Source organism: Dendrobium catenatum, unplaced genomic scaffold, assembly GCF_001605985.2.
Source record: "Dendrobium catenatum unplaced genomic scaffold, ASM160598v2 fragScaff_scaffold_231, whole genome shotgun sequence".
In the NCBI taxonomy this organism is placed as follows: domain Eukaryota; kingdom Viridiplantae; phylum Streptophyta; class Magnoliopsida; order Asparagales; family Orchidaceae; genus Dendrobium; species Dendrobium catenatum.
Window position 1 is genome coordinate 6,604,793 of NW_021318693.1, and position 18,103 is coordinate 6,622,895.

Consider the following 18,103-nt stretch of genomic DNA (forward strand, 5'->3'; position numbering starts at 1 on the left):
TACCTAAATCAAACCATAGGTTGTAGATTGTAGGTTGTTCTTGCTTTTTGAAACAATGGTTTTAATGTGAGAGAGCTTTATGTTTTTATTGAAATGAGTTTGAGACATTTTTTAAGCCTTTATTACTTCCATTTAACTAGTGCATTTTAAAGCAAAAATGAGCTCTACGGCTAGTGGGAGTGGATTATGCGAAGGTTCAAAAGAACAATCTGTAGAAACTGATAAGCCATTATGACTTCATGTTACCAACTTAGGAAAAACATTCGAAGGAGGAGAGAATGTGTTATCCAAATGTAATTATTGTGGTAACACCTACAAAGGATCATATTCTAGGGTGAAAGCACAGCTACTTAAGATAGCTGGCCATGTAATTAAAATGTGTCAAAAGATTACTACGTCGCAGTTGATTGAAATGAACAGACAAGTTGATGAAACTAAATGTAGGATCAAAAGGGCACTTCCTAAGGAGATACCTTTGTCATCTACCCATGATTCGTCCCATGCTTCTTCCTCATCTGTTATAGTTGATCATTCTTTATCATTTAGAAGTGAAGGATATGAAACAAAGAAAATAAAATGAGCTGTCATTAGTCCTTTAGAGAAGGCCTTCAGCTTGCAGCAACGAGAGGAATTGGATGGTGAAATAGCAAGGATGTTTTTTTCAGCGAGCCAACCTTTCAAGTCAACATTTAAAATTGCGCAATAAAAGGCGCGCCTCAGCGCAATTTCGTCCATTTAAGCCTCAAAGCCTACGCAATAAGTTTAGTTTATGAGGCTTACGCCTCAAGTTTACTGAGGCGCGCCTCATATATTTAAGATGTCGCCTTTTTAAAAATTAAACTAAATTTTTTTTTTTAGTTCGGACCCCCAATTGCCGACGTCGCGTGCCTAGTGAAATGTCGACGTGGCATCAACATTTAAACCCTTGTAAAGGTCGAATGGCGGAGTCGACGTTTCGATTTTCAAGTTACAGTAAACTTTCGAACTTTCAAGCATTCACTCCGGAGCAATTTCAAGTATTCTTCACTTAGTTTCTTCTAAGATGTCGTCACCCCCAAAGAAAAAGGTAACTTAATGCTATGTTTTCTGTTTCGTAATACGTATTTTATGGTTATGCTATGCGTTGGTGTTTAAGGCTCTGAAGATCTTCGAATTTTATGCTTATTCTATGCGTATGCATGGCTTCTCGAAACTTTTTAAATGTTTGATACTTTGATGCCACCGTGTTTTCTCTGTATTCAGGGTTTACGATGAATTTATGTTGAAATTTGAAACATAAAACCTAACTAGATTGCCTCCATTTACGTGTTTTCTGTGCGTATTTTATGCGTAAACTTTGCGTGTTCCATGCTTATGTTGTGCGTATTTTATGCGTGCGTATAATTTGCTGTCATTTCTTTGCAATGTTCGTTTTTATGCGTATGTTATGCGTACACTGTGCGTATGTTATGTGTACACTGTGCGTGACCGTTGCTTACATTGTGCGTATGTTGTGCGTTGTTTTTGCGTATCTCATTTACTTATTTTTTTATTTTTTAAAATTTTCAGATATATGTTCGTCCAATAACCTATCGATGCTACGTTTCTACGTTTCGAACAAACTGTGATGACTTTGCTAAGCAAATTACTCCTGACTTCATGGACACATTGAGACGTTTAAAGATCATACAGTTTTTGGAATTTCCTGGGTTTGAGCAAAATGTCCATCTGATGTATGAGCTGGTCTCAAAGTGGAACATTTCAAAACAATGCTTTGTTATAAAAGATCAAGTCATTCCTTTCACGGCTGATAAAGTGGCCCTTCTTACTGGTCTGCCAAATAAAGGAGAAGAAATTTTCTGGCTTCCCTTAGCACATACTTCAGTTACATCATTGGAAATAAAGACAGACATGATGGAGATGAACAAGGAAACCCCCCCCCTAAGACTATGTTAAGAAACTTTATCATATATTTATATTCAAATTTATTTTTTCAACTTAACAACTTCAAAACTCCTATGAATTGAGCTAAAGAATAGCAAATAATCCAGATGAATTTTTGTCAATAAATTGGGCTAGTTCAATTAGGGAATTTTTAGTTGCAGAGTTTAATAAGGCATCCTCCAAGATTTCAAATAAGAAGCCAGCAGGTTACATCAATGGTTTTGTACCTCTACTAATTGTGAGTGCTAAGTGTTAACTGCTAAATTCATTCAAAATTTTATTGGCTCAATGTGAGTTCTAAAATTTTCTTTCATCTTATGCAGATTTGGTTCCTGGAGCATACTTCTTTTCATGCTCCATTGTATGCTGACAAAAGGCCCCGTTTTCTACGATGGTTGTCGGATATTGTATATACTACAGAGATGATTACTAACTTGTTTTCTAATATAAGGAAAAGTCAGATTTATAATATCCTCCAAGCAGTTACCCAGGATGAAATGGATATGATTAATGTCAACAAATATCCATCAGACAGCCCTCCATCCCCTGATTCCCCTCATGAAATATCCACCAATCAAAACAACCCCCCCCAATCTCCCCATCATACCCCACCTCCTCAGCAAGACCCCCACCCACCTCCTCAGCATGAACCCCAAAAAGATCCTCAGCAACCATAATTTAGTTTTTCTGCTGAAGCACTTGAATCTCTCCAAGAAAGAATAATCAAATCCTGCCAAGAAACATGTACAAAATTTTTTCTTGAATTTGAATGTAGGTTGAGCAGAAAGTTTGAAGACCTAACTGAAAGAGTTGAAGTTATCGAGATCAAGCTCAATATATACATTGATCAGAGCAAAATACTTCCTGAGAAAAGATCTGTAAGCTACTCTTCTTCTTCCAATAAGAAACATAAATCAGATAACCCTCCCCACAACCCCAATAACCCAATCCCACAAAATCAGCCAATCCCAGGAGAAATGCAACTTATTCCATATACAAATCCAACTGAACCAATAGCAGTAGATGAGATTCCTATAAATCCTGTAACTTATGACTATGCAAGTGAAATAGAAAATTACAAAGGTGTTCTGAGTTTGAGTCCTGAGACGAGAAATTTTGTGCAAGAAAGTTTGAGAAAGTTTAATCGAAGGTAAAAAAATTGCAACTTTATTTATGTTTAAATATTTCGCGTATTGCATGCGTTAGTTATGCGTATGATAAGCGTTACTTATGCTTATAGTATGCTTATTAAACGCGTATGTTATGCGTATTTTATGCTTATGATACTTTTTTTGCAGGGACGATAGTATCTTATTTGTTAATAACATTCTGATTTCCAGATCTGATATTGAGGACTTATTAAGCGACAGTTATTTAGGCAATGAACATGTAGATCTTTTTGCCCTTTTTTTAGATGAGAAGTGTGAACTTATGCCTGACAAGTACCATAAATTTCTATACATCTCTCCAATCTATTGGGTTAATAACTTAGTATTTAATTAATCAGTTTAACTATTGGATTTGTAACTTACATTTACTACTTGCACTTGCAGAATAACAAAGCCAAGGAAAAATTGTCCAAATTGTAAATCGACCATATAACCGAGCTTTCTGTTTCTTCAAACAACATTTTATTACAGCCAATCATTGAATCCTCGCACATTACCCTTCTGGTTGGTTTGCTGAAAGAGCAAAAGTGAAAATTTTATGACTCCTTGCCCATGCCAAACCGTGTCAAAGAGCATAGGCTTGTTGTTCTAAAAATCGTAAGTGTTAGATGAACATGAACTCTTCAATTTTTAAAAAAATTACATAACTAATCCTTGATCTACGTATTTTTCAGCTTAAAGCCATATACTCTGACACGAAAGGAGCTTTTAAAAGTAATATCAGAAAATAAAAGCTTTCTACCATTGAAGGTGTACCACAACAGGAGAACTCTATAGATTGCGGGATGTATGTCTGTAAATATATGGAAAGAATATGTCTTGAAAGCAACACTCATTGGACTGATAGTATAAATTGGCAAGCAGACATGCCAAATTATAGGGCATAATTTGCATATGAAATATTTTGTAAAACATTGAAAAAATGGCAGTTTTTCATTCTGTGTATAAATATTTCTATGTATAAATGTTTCTGACTTTCTGTGTATAAATGTTTAAACAATTTCTGGGAATAAATGTTTATTTCTGAAGAATATATTTTTCAATTCTGTGTTTTTTAAACGTTTTTAAATAATACGCATAACGCACGCACCAAATACGCATAACGAACGCAACAAATACGCATAACGCACGCACAAATACGCATAACGCTCGCATAAAATACGCATATAAATTTTTCAATTCTATTTTTTTAACGTTTTTGAATAATACGCATAGCGAACGCATAAAATACGCATATGGAATGCACATAGTACTCACTTGAATAATACGCATACCGGAGCAGGCAGATAGGGAGCTTGCAGATTTACAACTTGTTATATTCCGGAATAAAGAGGGTTTTTTTTTTTGGATGCAGCAAAAACAACCATTTCCAAACGTTCTCCAAGTATAGTTATTTTGGTAAATGAAGACACTTTATTCAGTTCTGATTATATTTTTTCTTGAAAACAGTTGAATGGTGGATCCAATTTGGTGATTCCACCCCTGAGTTACAGAGTTTTGCTGTAAGAGTGTTTGGCCTCACTTGCTCTTCTTTTAGGTGTGAGCAAAATTGGAGTACATATAATCAAGTGCAAACAAAGAGAAAAAATCAGCTATCAACACTCAGAATGAATTCTCTCGTATATATTATGCACAACAAGAGGTTAAGAGAGAGGAGGTTGAGGAATAAGGGGTTGAAGGATGATGAGAACCCGTTGGTGTGTGATGATGTGTCATCTGATAATGAGTGGTTCATAGATGATGAGACAGATTTGCCATTATCAGACTTACAGCTAGAAGATCTAAGTGTGGATGTCTTGAGGAGCGAAGCAGATCAAGTGCGCACATCCACTAAAACTACACCACACACATCCACTAACTCTACAGCACAACAATCAAGTAAAGGTATTCCACAACTTCTTATATGCTGTAGCATTATATTTAATTATTTATGTCAAGTGAGCAATTAACATGATAATGATCTTTTCTCTTATTGAACAGGGAAGAGAAAAGTGAGTCATATTGAAAATGATGATGAAATGACATTCATAGATACAATTGGAGAAGAAGATTCCCTTGAAGACCCACTTAGTGATGGGATATGATTGCATTTTATTTGTTATATGTTCTTTGTACTTTGTGAGTTTTGTTAAACTAATATTTTCATATTTTATGATTTTGTACTTTGGGACATGATTTTATTGCATCTACTTTCTTACTTTCTACTATTTTCATATATTATTTAGATGTTTTTATTGTAAGATAGAATATTGCTATTATTTTCCTGCTAAAACCCTTAATTTTTAATTTATGCAATTCTGTGTCCGTGAGGCTTACGCCTCAAACCGCCTCGAGGCTTACGCCTCGCCTCACGGACAAAAACCGCCTCGAGGCTTATTTACGCAATTTTAAACCACCTTGCAAGAAATCCTTACAATAAAAATGCATTTAGTTTTGCGTGTAATAACAACCTTGCAGAATATATTCCACCTGGTTACAATGCATTAAAATCGAAATTATTGGAAATGGAAAGAGCACACATTGAGATATTGCTTGAACCAACAAAATGAGTGCGGAAAGAAAAAGGTGTTAGTTTGGTGTGTGATGGTTGGACGTATCCTCAAAGAAGACCACTCATTAATTTTATGGCTGTTACAGAGAATTACCCTATGTTTATTAAAGCTGTGAATTATGAAGGAGAATATAAGGATAAATATTTTATTGTCAATTTGATTAAAGAGGTGATAGTCATGATTGAGCTTTCAAATATTGTGCAGGTTATTACAGATGATACACCAGTAAGCAGAGCTGCAAGATTGTTGGCTGAGCAAACTTATCCCCATATATTTTGAAAACCTTGTATTGTGCACACTTTAAATATTGCACAAAAAATATTTATGCAGTAAAGAATATAGAGGCAAATGAAATCATCTATACTGAATGTCATTGGATAACAGTTGTTGCAGATGATGATGTTCTGATCAGAAATTTTATTATGAACCATTCAATGAGACTTTCAATGTTTAATGATTTCTCCCACTTGAGAATGTTAGTTGTTGCTGAAACTTATTTTGCCTCTGTAATAATCATGTTGAGAAGATTCAAACAAATTAAAAATGCTGTTCACTCTATGGTGATTAGTGAGAAGTGGTTTTGCTATCTAGAAGATGATGTTGGGAAGGCAATGTATGTTAAAAAAAAGATCTTAGATAATTTGTGGTGGGATAATGCAGACTATATTTTGGCTTTCACTGATCCTATCTATGATATATTAAATAAATCATGCCTACATTTGATTTATGAGATGTGGGACTCTATGTTAGCAGAAGTTAAGGAAATTATATACAGACATAAAAGAAAGTCATATGAAGAAGACTAAAGTTTTTGGAGTGTTGTCTATACCATTCTTGAAGATAGGTGGAGCAAAAGCAACGCACCTCTGCATTGTTTAGCTCAATCATTAAATCCAATATACATTTGTATTCATCTTTTAAATTAATTTAAATTTCATGGTTAATAAACATATAATTTTATATGCTTTGTATTATTTGAAGGTATTCAAGTAAAGAATGACTTCTAGAAGACCCTCAATGTGTCTCACCACAAAAAGATTTAGAAGTTTCAAATATGAGAAAGATATGCTAAAACGATATTTTCCAAATGATAATGAGAGAAGAAAAAATAATATAAAGTTCTTTGGATATTTAAAGGATTTTGGTGATCAAGAATATTTGGTTGATAGATGGAGGATGGATCCAAAAATGTTGTGCTTAATTCATATAGCTTCGGCACCTGTTCTTCAAACAATAGAAATAAAACTTCTTGGTCAAGTATCATCCTATTCCTGTTGTGAGAAAAATTGGAGCACATACTAATTTATTCAATCAATGAAGAGGAATAAAATAACTCTACAACGAGCTGAAGATCTAGTTTATGTGCATACAAATCTTCAGTCTTCTATCAAGAAAATCCCACTTTATATGACATGTGATAAAAAGATGTGGGATGTTGCTGGAGATGGGTTCCAATGCCTTGATGATATGGGATTATTGGAGGTTGCAAATCTTTCTTTAGATGAACAAGAGTTGAAAGCAATGATATTCAATGATGATGATATTGAAGGCCAAAGACCAACCTCTGAATCTAATTCTATTACTCCCTCTATTGAGTAGTTGGACCTTTATATTGTACTAAATAATTTTTTGCTTATATTTTTGTGGTTGTACTAGACATTTTGTACTAAACATCTTTATGTTATAAGCTAAACAAACTATCATGAAATTGATTTATTATTGCTTGTCATTTTTAATATAATGTTACCTTAATTTCTATATATCATATTAAAAAATTATTATGTCGTGTCCACGCCGAACCCATGTCCTATATTTTTAAAAAATGTCGTGTCCCGTATCCGTGTCTTGTCGTGTCCGTGTCGCCATGTCCGTGTCGGTGCATCATAGTTTGTAACTAACTATGCACATAGTTGGAACCATGAGAATAGAGACTGAGAAACTAATACAACAGGAAAAACATAAGCCTATGACTATAGAAGAGAACACAGATAAATGAAAACCTGTAGATTCAATTATCATGTGGACATGATTAGTTTATATATTTCGAAATAACAAGTAATTTGCTAAATTACATCTTACCAGTACCAAAAGGCCACCGAAACAGAAACAACCAGTCATAGATAAACTCAGAAACCTAAGGTCCCTTCCAGCCTGACAAAAAAAAAAGGCACGATTAGTTCCAATTCAGATGTTTTCAATAACAATGAACAGTTAAAAGCAAGATCCTAGAGATCTTTAGACTAAGAAAACACATGACATTGTAATAATAGACATCTTAGGTTGCTTCATATGGATTTTATGGGTAAACGGACACCTTGTCGAGTAAAGAATGACTTATAATGAAAAATTAATGTGCCTGAAAAACTCATTAATATTTGAGACGTTAAAAGATGATCCTTGTAATTACCGGAAATATAAAGGTTTCAGATAACTACCTTAGAGATAAAGATCTGCATTACGTGAAACTATGTTTAAAAATAATGTATATTAAAGCTTAAATGGTTAGCCAACTGACTCTATTTTCGTTGGCGAAGTGTATGATACTTGTGTCTAGTTGTCACTATTTTTTCTTATTAGTGCCAAAATAATGAGTCTTGTCATTATTTTAAAATCATGTCTATATTTGTCATTCTGTCAATTATGAAGTTAAAATGATCATTTGACATTTTGGATATGCTTTCATTGTTCTAATTTAGTAGGGTAAGAAAATTCAGAAATTTATGACTACTATTATAAACTTTGGCTGTAATTCAACTAGTTGATCATGCAATAAAATTAAGGCTTTCTTTTGACATCGATCTGATAATCATTTCCTCCCTCTCCTAAACATTAGGCTTGTTTTGTAATAACCCAAAAAAGATTTTTTTTATTTTAAATAAAAATAAAAGTAAATACTACAACAACAACCAGCCTTTATCCCACTTGTGGTCGCCTACATGAATCATTTTTCTCCAATATGTGCTATTAAAACTCAATTCCTCAATTAAATCTTAAAAAAAGGAATTTTTAACACTTTCCAACAATGTTATTTTACATCTATCTTTATCTTTCTTAACATAAGCCAGCTCTAATACATCTACTCTCCTAACCGGGTCATTGAAAGGCCAACATTTTATGTGAGCAAACCATCTAAGACGATTCTCTATAATCTTATCTTCCACTAGAGCTACTCTAACCTTTTATCGTATATATTTGTTTTACATTTTGTCTCTAAGTGCAAAGCCAATCATCCACTTGAGCATCTCTGCAACACATAACTTAATTTTATGCTTCTCTTTTAATGGCCAACATTTTGTGCCATAAAACATTATAGGTCTCGCCATCATCTTATAAAACTTTCCCTTAAGTTTGAGGAATACTTTTCTATCAAAAAATAGGCCTGATGCATTCCTCCATTTCAACCATCTAACTTGAATTCTTCTATTTCACCGTCGTTTTGAACAGTAGACCCGAGATATCTAAAACGTGCACTCTTTTTTATGACTTGATCACCCAATGTCACAATCCCATCTACTAAAATTATACTACATGCATTCGGTTTTAGCTCTACTCAAATGAAAACCTTTAGACTCTAAAGTTGACTAATGCATGTTGGAAGTAAAAATAGTAAATAGAAAATAATAAAAATGCATAAACCAAATATTATGACTGATTTTTGAATTATCTCTTCAACAAAATAAAAGATACACTACATGAAATTCATCAAAAATTGGTGGAATTTTAGTCGACTCTAGGACCACCAGAAATTCCGGCAGTTAACCCGACGGATTGACCGCCGAAATAAACCAACAGTTCGAGCGTCATAATTTCTAGCGGACCCAACCGACGCTGGAAATTCCGCTAGTAATTGATATGTTCGACATCGTTACCGGCAAAATTACCGCCGATTTTAAGTGAATTTTTCCGGCGGCTATATCGGTCGTTATGAGCCCTATTTCCGCCAACCCACTCCTTCCTCATTTCAACATGTCTGCTTCAATTCCTTCCTAGTCCCCCTCGTAACTACAGCTCCAACCAACCTTCCGCCCATCCTCATCTCCCTAGCCTCAGGTGATCTCCTCTCCTTGCTTGCTCTTCTACCTTTCCCTCTGCAAGAGATCATCCTTAAGGTTGTTAGATAGTTTTTCTTTCTTATGCAAACTTGATCATATGTGTTAAAATTGCACCATATCCAGATGGCGAGCATGTTAGTCTCACTCTATTAGTAAACACTATAGCTCTAGAGTGCTATCACCAAAGTAGATCCACCTTTCAACAAAACATGAAAGAAAAAAGTGTAGTTAGAATAATGCCTTATTTTAATCAAGGCATAAAACATTAAAAATTTCCTAGAGAATGTTTTACAACGGTATTTGTAGCCTCTTATAATCCAAAGAAATCTTCACTTTTTCTAAATGGTGTAAGTTTCATAACAACATTTCCCTCTCAATTGAATCAACAATCAATCTATTCAAATAATAGTATAGTCCCAACTTGATCTCAAGATTGATTAATTTATTCTTGGAATATTGAAATTGAGGATAAGGTAATATCCAATAGCTTAAAAATACCATATTCTTTGACCACTGAGCCAATGGCCTTATTGTTGTTATTACATATGTGACACTCAACAAGAATCCCTCATTCAAAACAATCTTTCTAACTTGATTCTCCTGAATTTTCATAGCCCAAACACAATCAAGCCCTTGAGTGAAAGTAATCATAGAATCCAATTATTACCTAGCTTCCAACATGCTCTATAGCTTTAAATAAGCTATGGAAATCTAGTTGTTGTAGCCAAGCATAAGATTTCTTTTTTAGAAACTTTCCTCATCAAAGTCAGAACCGAAAAAAAGATCGTAGATAAATTTCATGTCTCAAGCCATATCCATGCAAAATCGTATGCATACCTCTCTAGCATTCTCTGGAGATATTTCTGAGATGCAAATGCCCTCTCCATGATCCTTATCATCATTTTTTAGAAAATGCCCTCTAATATATGAGAGGGAAATCTATTAACTATATAGATCACCATGCACAATGCTTCAATCCATAGTTTAGAAGAAATTGAAGATTTCGGCAATAAAGTTTAAACATTTAAAAGGTGGTCATTTTTACATTCAACAAAATCATATAATTTAGGTTTTTAAGGACATTATATCTAAAATGTAATTCCTTTTAAAGAAAACCACGAGCTTCATGTCAAATATATTCACTTTCATTGTTGAATCTTAGTACTTTGATGTAGATTAAAATAGAGACTCAACACAAGCAAAAAATCTTTGAATATATATATTTTTATTTTAGGATTATTAAGTCAACATCCGCATGACTATCCAAGAAGAGATTTCTTCTCGTAGGATGATTTTATACGACTTCGGGAGAGTCAAACGCCTACTGGTGAGAGATCATCTTCAAGATCGACCTAGAACTCTGAGTACCACACGTGGTCAAAAGTTGTTGGAGGAAGACCATAAGGGAAGGGTTCATGACTTAAGTTCACAGGGATCTACTATTGAGAGCAATACATCCATCTCAGCATTTTATAATGCTATTGGAGTTGAAGAAACGGTTAGCTAGAGGGTTCCTGCTCTAACAAAAGAAATAGAGGAGATGAAACAAATTCAGAAGGTGCAATGATCATATCGAGATAAAAATTAGAAGAAAAATGAGCAGGAGCCTATGTGTGAATCTCAGGGAAGTGACGACAGAGAAGATGATCATTGCACCTCCTGAATTTGTTTCATCTCCTCTATTTCTTTTGTTTCATCTTCGATTTGGGACCATCCCGGTCGGATCTAAGATACTACGGCCCGGGGTATTCAAATTTTAAAACCATTTGCCCAGATCTAAAATCGATGGCGTAGGTCTTCAAAATTTTAGCTTATTTAAAATCAACAACGCGAGGTTTTCAAAAATAACTTGTTCACTAATCAAATTATATTAAATTTCATTTTAATTACTTAATGTAATCATTTAGCATGTGAAAATATAGTTTTAACTACTATCTTTAAATCAACCAAATTATTATGCCTTTTCCTTTAGGAATCCTATATGCACACTTTGTAGTGAATTTCGAACAAAGCAGGAACTATGAGGGTCGATCTGACGTGGGTCGGATGCGTGAGAGGTGAAAGCTGGAGTGTCAGAAGGACGAGTCGTCATATGGAGGTAGGCCGGCGTGGGGTGCTGATTTGACAGTACAAAGGAAGGGTCGGTGTTCGGTCGAATTAGCGTCAGGCGAGCAGGCGGAGGGATTTAGTGGAAGTAAGGGAATGGTCGGTTGCTTGGGCTTTAGCTTTCTTCGTCTGCGTGCAATACCGAGCGACTAGTGAACGGATGAGTCCGAATGAATCCACTTATCGTTCCTACCAGTGGTTTTAAGGAAGTGAGAAAGTGGTTGTCTTCATTTGAACAGAGAGTTACTTCATTTGGAAACAAACTGCTTGAGGTAGGACTCGACTCGGCAGCAAATATCTTGCTTCGTATCTTTCACAATTTCTCTATTTCATTCATCATCATTTTTAATGAACAATTCCCTCCTAACAAATTTGTTGTGTGACTGTCACACAATAAATTCATTGTAATATTTTTGAACATGTTTTGCATTCATGTTCATCGTTTTCCTTTATTTTTCTTGTTTCAATCATTTAGATTGCTCAAAGGAGCTCAATCCTTAGGTTTATGAACCTTTGTCCTTTTAAACGAATTGATTTTAACTCGTCTCTTAGGTTTATAAGTATAGAAGCTTCAGAGGCTCGATCTTTAGACTTGTTGAACCTATGGATTTTAACTCGACCCTTAGGTTTATGAGCATAAAGATTTTAAAAGTTCGGCCTTTAGGCTTTTTGAACCTATTTTTAATTCTCAACCATTTAAGTAGGTTGATGAAAACAGCTCGACTCTTAGGTTTATGAGCATAAAAGATTTCATGAAGTTCGGCCCTTAGGCTTGTTGAACTTACGGATTTAGCTCGACCCTTAGGTGAGCATAGTTTTTAAAGGTTCGGTGCTTAAACTTGTTGAACCTATTTGAAATTAGCTCGACCCTTAGATTTATGAGCATAAAATATTTAGAAAGGTTCGACCCTTAGGCTTATTGAACCTGTTTGAAATGAGCTCGATCCTTAAGTTTGTGATAGTAAAATATTTTTAGAGGTTCGGTCCTTAGACTTGTTGAACATATATAATTAACTTGACTCTTAGGTTTATGAGCGATGCAATTTCATAATTCCCTTATTTTATTTGGCAAAGGGGATAAAATTGCCTCCTGATTTTTCAATCAGGAAGGGATTGAATTTATCTTCCGTATTGCAGGAGAATAAAAAGATTCTCTCATATCTTTTAGGAGGGGATTGAATTTATCTTTTGTATTGTAGGAGAATATAATAATTGCCCCTATCTTTCAGAAGATGATTGAATTTATCTCCTACCTTGTAGGAGAATATAAAAATTGCCTCCTATATTTCAGGGGGGGGGGGGATTTGGGATTTGTCTCCTGCATTGAAGGAAAATTTGCATACATAAAATATTTGAGTGATATTTCTTCATATATTAACCATTTATTGGTGGCATAGGCCTTTGACCTTTTTAGGTCTATGAGTTGATAAACTCTTCCTTCATACACTATTTTAATGATGAAGGGTCCTCAAATTCGGTCAAATTTACTGCCAAGGCGACGGTAAGGAATTATAAGTCTTCGATGAACTAGAACAAATTAACCCTCTTTAAAGCTTCTAGGACGAGCCATTTGATCATGGGCCCTACTCATTCTTGCTTTGTAGAATGCTAGACTTTATTGAGCTTGAAGTCGAACTTCGTCAAGAGCATCAAGTCATAGATAATTTTTTTCTTTGGTTAATTCGTATTGAACAGCAATACGAAAAGACGGAAACGCAGCCTCAAGACACTACAGGAAAATCGCGAATTACCGACAGATTTTCCAACGAATTTCTAAATTTTCCGGCGGATTTCCGACGAAAATGTTTTCGACGGTAAATCGAGCGTCGGTAAACTGTTTTGTCGAAAACAATCAGCCGAAAAATATTTTCCGGCGGAAAAAGTTCACTAGAAAATTTTTCGGCAGCTCTCAGGCAGAAAAACTACGCCGGAATAGCTAAAAAATATTTTTAAAAATAATTGCAATTGTAGCTTGGCACCCGCCCAGCTCGCTTTGCCTGCATAAGCAAGAGCATGCCCATCCGCGTTGGCGCGCCTGTGACTGCCACGGGATTCGAAGAGTGTATCTCTACTTTTTCATGCACTCAACCACTATGTTGAATAAGAAAAGTTGTCATTTAATATACTCTTCTATATTTAAATAAGATAATAATAAATTTAATAATTAAAATAAAATATTAAAATTAATAAATAATTAAAATAAGTAATTTAATTAACAATTAAGTAAAATAAGTTATTAATTTTATAATATATTAATTATAAATTTAATAACCTTTTATATTATTTAAAAATACTTTAAATAAAATATTAAAGTTAGTAATAAATTATAATTTATTATTTTAACTCTTAATTAAAATAATTTATTACATTAAAAGTTAATTATAATAATTTATCAAATTAATAATTAATTAAAATAAAATATTAAATTTATAATTAATTAAAATTAGCTATAAAATTATTAATTAGGAATAAATGTTTTTTCAAAAATTTTAAATTCGTCGAAAAAGCTGCTTAAAAATTAGTCGAAAATATTTCATCGTTATCCGTCGGAACTCCGACAGAAAATCCGTCGAAATATATTCCACATGAAATCTGCCAGAAATTTCGTTGGAAATGGGCAATTTTCCTGTAGTGAGAGGTAATATTGCCTCAATTCCGAAAACTAGATAATATAGGGTGGCCTGCATTGCAGTTTTATAAATGTTACATTACGCCCAAAGAGCTTTTGTCAACTTATCGTCACTCTTTTTTTATTTTTAGAGAGAATTTTCTTGAATAATTTTACCAAAGTTTTATTAAAAGCTTCCGCTAAATCATTGACTCTTGGATTGTATATCGAAGAATAGCGCTAGTCTATTTTATGTCGTTCGATAAATTTGTAAATTTTAGCATTTTTAAAGGTCGTACTAATGTTAGATATAATTTGGCGTTGTACTCCAAATGGATAGACAACATTATCTTGAAAGAATTTCATCACATTATCTGCTTTAACTTCTCTTAAGGGAATTGCCTCAGCCCATTTTGAGTAGTCAGTGGTAGTAAGAATGAACCGATGTCCTAAAGAAGATGGTGGTTCTATAAGACCTATTATATCGGTGCCCCAGCTTTCAAATGACTATGACGCTAGTGTAGAATGTAATGGATTGGGAGGTCGATGCATGATATCTCCACACACTTAAAATTGATAGCATTTTTTAGCATGGTCGATACAATCTTGAACTATACTTGGCCAATAGTATCGCATACGTTTGATTTTGATTTTCAGTCCAAATTGGTGTGCATCACACAATCCTTCATGTACTTCACTTGTGACTTTTTAGGATTCATCAGGACCAAAACATCGTAGCACATTTGATCAAATGATCTATGAAATAATGTATCATTCATGAAAGCATATCTTAATGCTCTTCGTGATATTTTCGGGCAATTTCCCTTTCTTGAAATATGTTATGAATGGATCTCTCAAATAATTTTCATTAGATATAGTTAGGCTTTCTTGTATTTAATTCCCTTCATTATCTTGTATGATAACTGGAGTTAATGCATGCCTATTTTGAATAGTTATGAGAATTGGTACCCCTGTGGATTTGAAGTTCTTTGGTTACTTTTGCCAGTGCATCATCTTTACCCTTTTTCACTACGCGTAATTCTAGTGAGAGTTACTTCAAGAATTTGTTGTATGAGTTTCAGAGCGTACTCACGATATGAGATTAATTCAGTCTTATAGATTTTGAAAGCACATATTATTTGCTTGATTATGAGTTGAGAATCTCCATATATATGGAGTTTCTTAATTTTCATATTAATCGCCAACTCAAGTCCTGCAATTAAGGCTTCATATTCAACCTCATTATTAGAGCGAGACTCTATTAAGCTATAAGAATATCAAAGTATTCCTTTTTATGACGTAATAAATATAAGGCCAATGTCCACTTATATTGTCAGAAATTTAGGTAGCCTGGCTAGTTTTATTAATGAAGCTCTATCGAAATAGAGCTTTCATTCTTATAAATTTTCTCCTTCTTTCACTTCGAGAGTTTGCTCATTTGATAACTTATCATTAAGTAGAGAATCTACGAATAAAGAATGGGTTGCTAGAAGATATGCTAGAGCTTGTCCAACCACTGCTTTTTGTGGTATATTTGTTATGTCAAATTGCATTAGCAAGACATCCCACTTAGTAGACTACCAATGAGAGTGGATCTAGTCATTAAAATTTTTAACGGATCCACTTTCGATATTAAAGTGATTTTATGGGATAACATATAATGCTGTAATTTTTAAGCAACAAAAATTAATACTGAGCATTGCTTTACAGTGAATATTTAGATTTTGCCCCTATTAATTATCGACTAATATAATAAAGAGTATTTTCTTTGCCATCTTCATTTATTTATACTAGCAATGCTCCAAGTGATTCTTCAAGAGAGATTGTATATAAAATTAGGCGTTGACCCGAAAATTAGGGGTTTACACATATTGGGGCAACAAGAATTGGAGAATGTAGCAAATATTATTTTATGCTATTAAATGCCTCATAGCATGCATCATCTCATATAAAAGGTGTATTTTCTTTTATTAGACGTGCAAATGGTTGACACCTACTTGAAAGGTTAAATATAAATCTTTGAAAATATGCCAATTTACCCTGGATAAAACGAAGTTGTTCTCATGTTTTTGGACATGGCTTTTCCACGATTGCTTTAATTTTAGAAGGGTTAATTTCAATTCATCTATAACATAGAATAAATCCAAGAAATTTTTCAGATATAACACTAAATGCACACTTTAATTGCCTCATTTTCAAATTGAATTTTTGAATTCTTTCAAATATAATCTTAAGATCATTTACATGCTCATGTAGAACTTTATTTTTTACAACTAAGTCATCAACATAACATTCAACATGTTTATGAATTAGATTATCAAATATACAAGTAATTGCTCTTTGATAGGTGGCTCCAATATTTTTCAAGTTGAACGACAACACCTTGTAGCAATATATGCTGATGGGAGTTCGAAATGAGATAACTTTTTCATCCTCTAGATCTATTTTGATTTGATTATAGCCCGATGATACATCCATGAATGAGAACATGCCATGATTCAATGTGTTATTGACCATAAGTTTTGCATTAGGCAATGGAAAATCATCATTCGGGCATGCATTGTTCAAATCTCGATAGTCTATACAGACACATACTTGACAGTTCCTTTTCTTTACTGGAATGATATCTGTGATTCAATCAACAAACTTCTCTTCTCAAATAAAACAAGCTTCTTAGTTTCAGCAATGACTTGTTCTTTCAATCTCAAGTCGCATTTACCTGGGTGCATGCTTGACAAGAGGTATTATAGTATTGATGGAAAGTTTATGCACTGCCACCTCTGGTGATAAGCCATGCATTTTAATGTAATTCCATACATAACAGTCTTTGTATTCGAGAAGTAACATTCTAAGCTCCTCTGCTTTATCATGTAAGAGATTAGCACTGAGGAATGTAAGTTTTGGATCTTCTTTAGTACCGAAATTTATCTCCTTGAGTTCATCCACAGCAGCTTGGCCACCTTTAAACTCCTTTGAAGCTTCTTTCAGATCTATAATTAGATCTACTGCTTGATTTTCTGATTGCAATGGTCACTTTTCCATTTCTGTAATATTTTTATGTAATATTATAGGAGGTTGCATATGCAAGATGTAGATGTCTGGGGTATTTAAGATAGTGATAAGATACTGCTCGTGTGAGATATGAATGTCGAGCATATCCAAGACCCCATATTGTAGACAAACCATTATCAATAGGCTTTTGTACTTACTTGTTATGCCAAAGCTTTTTGAAGTAACGGGTATACTTGCTTGTTTGCACAAAGATGATTCTTCTTTCTATCAGCTTTCTCATAATTGGTAAAGGATATTAAAAAATGATTATCAACATATCTTCATATTTTCAATCATCTTTGCATTCTATTTTAAGAATAATGTGAAGCAGTATTACTCTTAATTTATAGAAAATGGATCCACGTTCATTCAGACCACTTTTGGGAGGAACATATAAAGTATTTAACATTTCTATGTTTATGTTTGACAAGGTAGTCAATGTTATGGAATGTTCCGCCGGCATGGGTACTACTTTCATGATATCTGTAAATATCCGATTTTTAAACACTCTTATCATTGAAATTGATATTTTGTGTAATTTCATAGATATGGAACATGGTTCGGGGTCCCCTTCCTTTTGAGATTCCGTAGTACCCTTGGGCGGATAAAGGAATTCTTCTTCTTCTTCAATACTCAGTTTGC

At 33.9% G+C, this 18,103-nt stretch overlaps 1 protein-coding gene across 2 annotated transcripts in view; it reads right to left on the bottom strand.

Moving 5' to 3' along the window:
• LOC110111917 (protein DETOXIFICATION 46, chloroplastic) overlaps positions 1-18,103 on the bottom strand; it is a 132,741-nt gene that overhangs the window by 19,967 nt on the left and 94,671 nt on the right. For both annotated transcript variants that reach the window (XM_028693153.1, XM_028693152.1), the window contains exon 12: positions 7,724-7,795. In XM_028693153.1, coding sequence (XP_028548986.1) covers positions 7,724-7,795 — 72 coding nt within the window. The remainder of the gene's footprint in view (positions 1-7,723; positions 7,796-18,103) is intronic.